The sequence below is a fragment of the Aptenodytes forsteri genome, unplaced genomic scaffold (genome assembly GCF_000699145.1).
Source record: "Aptenodytes forsteri isolate BGI_AS27 unplaced genomic scaffold, ASM69914v1 Scaffold208, whole genome shotgun sequence".
In the NCBI taxonomy this organism is placed as follows: domain Eukaryota; kingdom Metazoa; phylum Chordata; class Aves; order Sphenisciformes; family Spheniscidae; genus Aptenodytes; species Aptenodytes forsteri.
In genome coordinates, this window is record NW_008794963.1 from 2552996 (window position 1) to 2558252 (window position 5257).

The following is a 5257-nucleotide window of genomic DNA, read 5'->3' on the forward strand; positions in this document are numbered from 1 at the left end:
CAAGCAGGCAATGAGCCACCAGCCACGACTCGCTCCCTGCTCCTGGCTCAGGAGTTTGCCATGAAAGCAGGTGGTGGTGGGTGCAAGCTGTGGCCTATACAAAATGTTTCTAGTAGGTAGATTCATGGTTTTGGCCCATGATTTAAGGTTTACGTACTGAAAAAAGAGCAGTACTGAGCTTGAATATGGTGGTTTCCTCTGTGAACATCAATTCTATAATTTTTGTTTGTCGTGTTAACACTAACAGTCTCCAAGCTGCTCAGTTAAGTCGATGTTTCTGTCAGTATTAGAATTGGAATGGTGGATGATACTTGTTTTTGCCATCCAGAGAGTACGTGCAGGAGGATATACAGAGAAATGTGAGTGTTAAACCAGGATGCGGTAACCTTACTAGAGGGGAAGCCTCCTAGTCTGTTGCCAGAGGCTCTCAAGAGCAGTGCTGTAGGTGCTGTCCGTGTGATAAAGATAGCTGTCAGCTGGATGGAACATTTTTGCTTTTGAAAAAAAGACTAATCGGTTGCTAAAAATTCTTAGGTGTTAATACTTATTTAAATCTAGCCCAAGTCGGTGCCTCTGAGCCAGCGGGTTCTGTTAGATATTTTAAGAAATGTGGGGTTGGTACCTTTCTTGGGGAAGGCTGCTGTTGAATCAGTCCTGTTCTAACAGCAAACTTTTTTTTCTAACTTTAGGATACTTGTGAAAGATGGTGGATCGCTTGGCAAACAGTGAGGCAAATACTAGAAGAATAAGTATAGTGGAAAACTGCTTTGGAGCCGCTGGACAACCTCTGACTATTCCTGGTCGTGTTCTGATCGGAGAGGGAGTACTAACAAAGCTGTGTAGGAAGAAGCCCAAAGCGAGGCAGTTCTTCCTGTTCAATGACATTCTTGTTTACGGTAACATTGTCATCCAGAAGAAGAAATACAATAAACAGCACATAATCCCGCTGGAAAACGTCACTATTGATTCCATCCAGGATGAGGGAGACTTACGGAATGGGTGGCTTATCAAGACACCAACAAAGTCTTTTGCGGTTTATGCTGCCACCGCTACAGAGAAGTCTGAGTGGATGAACCACATAAATAAGTGTGTTTCTGATTTGCTTTCCAAAAGCGGGAAGACTCCTAGCAATGAACATGCAGCTGTCTGGGTACCAGACTCAGAAGCCACTGTGTGCATGCGCTGTCAGAAAGCAAAATTTACGCCCGTCAACCGTCGTCACCACTGTCGCAAGTGTGGCTTTGTTGTGTGCGGGCCTTGCTCTGAAAAGAGGTTTCTTCTTCCAAGCCAGTCTTCCAAGCCTGTGCGGATTTGCGACTTCTGCTATGATCTTCTTTCTACGGGGGAGATGACTGCTTGTCAGTCCACTAGATCAGACTCCTACAGCCAGTCACCTAAATCATCTTTAAATGATGTATCTGATGATGACGACGACGAAGACAGTAGTGATTAAGGACCAAACGTTTTTTCCATGTGTTGCAATTTGTGTTTCAAACCATATGGAGCTGCTTTTGGGGAAGTCTATAGTGAGGTTCCTCAGAAAAATCCTGTTCTAGCCATAAAATATGCCTGAATATCTTCAATTGCGATGTGCCTCAATCTATGAATTCTCTAGACAATAGGTTTTTCACTCCTCTGCAGGGATACTGTTGCAAATGTTATCAGAATATTTTCCAACTTCTTATACTTGAGTTGTGTCTAGGTTAGACTTTTGTGGAAGATTGGAGAATAAAATGTACTACTTAATTTAACAACCCATACTTCCCAATGTTTCATATTGATATGTTCTTACGTGGGTTTTTTTGGATACGGGGAGGAAAACCGTAAGCATGCATGAAACAGTGATGTTTTGGTTAATCCCTTAGACCGTCTTGGTTTTTTTAACCATGGTATATAGTATGTTGAAATGTGACATAACATACAAACTTAAGTGTCACAAAACTTGGAAATTGTCTTGTTTTGCTCTTATTTATGACTTCCTATGCCAAGCAGTGCCTTGTACCAATTGTGCTGATTCAGGAAGACACAAAACCTATTCTATGTCGTCTGTATTTGCCTGATGCTGGTATCTGAGAGATTGTTGGTGCTATTGAAAATAACTGCTGTGTTCAAAGTGGAGCTTTGACAAGGTCATAACTGTACCCCTCGGTGGGTGACGGAGACCCAAATCACATGTCCTCACCTGTGCAGGCAGACCCGAAGACTGCAGATTCCCACAGGCTTCAGTGGGGTTCTCCTTGCAGGAGTTGCATTGCGGGTCGGGATCTTGAGATGAGAAGCTTAGGGTGACTCTTCACGGGGATTTATACACTTTCTTTTCAGAACAGTTTCTAAGTTTCAAATTTGGCAAATGCATACTGAAATTTTAGTTGGGTAATATATCATTTGGATGTGATAGCCTATATATTTTTTGAAATAATTCCCAAAAATGACACTGAATTGTTCCTTAAAACATTGGTAAGAGGGTTGGTTGTTCCCCCCCCCGCCCCAGGAGTTTTATTGGCTTTTTAAAAAATAACCTCATATTTTGAACAAAAAGCCTGTTAGTATCCTTATAAAATTGGCTTTCCTTTTTACACAGCTGACCTCAGGATAAATGTGAGATGCAAGTTATTTCATTCTAAATGTATACCCAGGACCAAGAAAGATGTATTTAAGAGCTATAATGAAACTGTCAGTGCAGAAAATGTCTCTACTATAGTATTCATTTTTACTTTTAATAAGTTCTTGAATACAGAAATGTCATTTTCCTATATAAATGTAAAAGTTAGACTTGCAAAGACATGTTAAACCCTGGAATGCTATGTTTCCATATTTTTATAATGGTAGTGTTATAATGGTAGTGTCAATTTTGAAGCAGAAAAACCTCTTTGAAATAGTTGTATGAATATAGTAGCAACTGACTTTATAGAAAAAAAATGTTAAACTTTTGTATCTCTTTAAGTGACAATTTCTGCACTGTTTGCCTTGGTTGGCAATAATTGGGTTAAATATTTATTGAATAAACAATCAATGCTGCATATTGCACTAGTCTCCCATTCTGTATGCTGTAAATGTCAGTCATATTTTTTTTTTTATAAAAATTAGCAGAACACTTCAAAGCCGTAGCCCTCCGTGAGATTTCTGGTAGCTAAAGATGCACTTAACATCTTTAGGGAGGCACTTTACATTAATAGTCTGCAATACATTGCTTCAGGTGAAAATTGCGTTAATATTTTTAGCTCGGGCAATTTCTTAAAGTTTTTTTTTAAAAGCAGTGAAGAGTATTTGATCTACTTTGAAATAAACATAAAAAGGGGAAAACGCTTTCTGATGGAGACTAGGGACCAGGAAGATTCTGTAAAGTTGCCAGATAAGCAATAAACACATACTGAAAGACTAGCTGAAATAAATAGTTACATATACTTACTCCTTGAAAGATGTGGCAATGATGACCTGCAGCAGGGGAAAACAGGCTATTCTGAGAAGGCACTTTCAGTTATTAGTGCTTACTTCTTGTACCTCTCTTACTCTATATTTCAGGAATGGAGACTTGTCAGCTTCAGTTTTTCTACAGAATCAAAGTACAAACCTCCCTTGTACATACCTTCTAATGACTAACAATCATTTTCTTCCTGATGCAATTGTTTCCTCTGCCTTAAGCTGTCAAATATTAACTTGTCTTGTTAAAGAGTCCATCTTCTTGTGTGCTTTTCCCCGTGTTTCTATATGTTGTGCTTACTTTTGAGCACTTTTTAGGGGGTGGGAAAAGGGTTGCCTAGAGTTAGATAACATCCTATATTTTGCAGAATGTTCTTGTACCTACTTCAAATATCTCTTTATCTGTGAATGAAACTTGCACTGTGCTGCACTGATCCCTGAAGCTGTAACCAAACCAATGCGCGTGTGTGATTTTTTTTTTTATCTGAAATTGATGTACATGGTCGAAGCTTTTTGAGAAAGCGTTAAAGAAAAAAAAGTGTTTTATGGTAATACTCCTATCCCTCAGTGGTATTTGTTTAAAACTTTACAAAATGGATTTAACATCGACTTCGCTTGTACTTACAAATTCCTGAAAGGGCTTGTTTCGTACTTTGTAATCTTGTTCTGTCAAATTATTTTATTTACAAATATACGGTGTAGCTTCAAGCCTATGTGTTTAATTTTCTTTAACTGTGGGCCTCCAAGGGTGACAGAAAATAGGGCAGCTGCTTTTTATCTTGACAGGTATTTTAGCAGCAAGTTTATTCACTGTCAGGAGGGATTAATAAACTGGGAGTATAAGCATACAGGAGGATTTAGAAAAAAAATTATGCAATTGAGTAACTGTTTAAAACAAGGATGACCAAGCGTGTTGCAAAGTTGGCTTTTGTTGGACTGGTGGCAGCTGAGCCACTGGAAGAGGCTGGAGGACCCCACTGCCATGTGCGGCAGGGTGCTGAGCAGCCCAGCCCCAGCGCTGCAGGTCTCGGCTCTGGGCCCCGTCGAACTGCCACTGGGGATGAGACTTCTCGTGGTATCAAACTGGAGAGTAACTTAGTACTTTTCCTGGAGCTTCTACACTCTTAAGATCTTCAAATAGTGATTAAATACGGTCAGTCTCTGTATATTTTATGTACTCTTTTGGTTTGTGGTAGTCTTAATCCGCTCTTTTTTGATAAGCTTTTCAAACCCAATGGAACGAAAGCAGCAGCAGTGCCTGCAGTGTCTCTCTTGTAAGGCTCTGCAGTCAGCTTCTGCATTGTAGAAGATGCTATATTGAAGAAATAAGTACTTACTGCTTTAGCTGAGTTCACATTTTGCACACTCTTGCTGGTACTTCATAGTTCGTTTGCTGGAAATATTAAAGGAAAGGGAAAAGTCTCTCTTCTGAGGGTTTTAATTGAAGCCTACTAATTCTAGCCTCTGCACTTAAACTGCTGTTGTTATCTTAAGGTAAATTAGACTTTCAGGTTTGATGCAGCCGAACTTCCTGTAGCTAGTGTGTAATCTGTGAGGGTCAGGTGCTGTTACTCAGTTTAAAATAAAGTTTTTAAAAAATGGGCGAGTGGATCAATGAGCATGGAGTTTGCAGCTGGGCTTTTACGGTCTCTTCCCTAACAGGCAGATTATGAAAATGACATGCAGAGACCTTGTATTTACGTGGGCCTTTCCCCCTGGGGGATACGCTTTAGCTAATCTCTTAATGCAAATGAAATGGTGGTTATCGTCGTTGCTGGTTAATGTTTAAGTGGAAGCAGATTATGGATTGTATTATTGTGATTTTTGTATTTTCCTG

At 39.7% G+C, this 5257-nt stretch overlaps 1 protein-coding gene across 1 annotated transcript; it reads left to right on the forward strand.

Annotated features, from left to right (window-relative positions):
• Nucleotides 1–694: 694 nt before the first annotated feature.
• Nucleotides 695–4125, forward strand: PLEKHF2 (pleckstrin homology and FYVE domain containing 2). The gene has a single exon (XM_009275476.2). The coding sequence runs from the start codon at nt 704–706 to the stop codon at nt 1451–1453; it is 750 nt and encodes a 249-aa protein (XP_009273751.1). The 5' UTR covers nt 695–703; the 3' UTR covers nt 1454–4125.
• The last annotated feature ends 1132 nt before the right edge of the window (nt 4126–5257 follow it).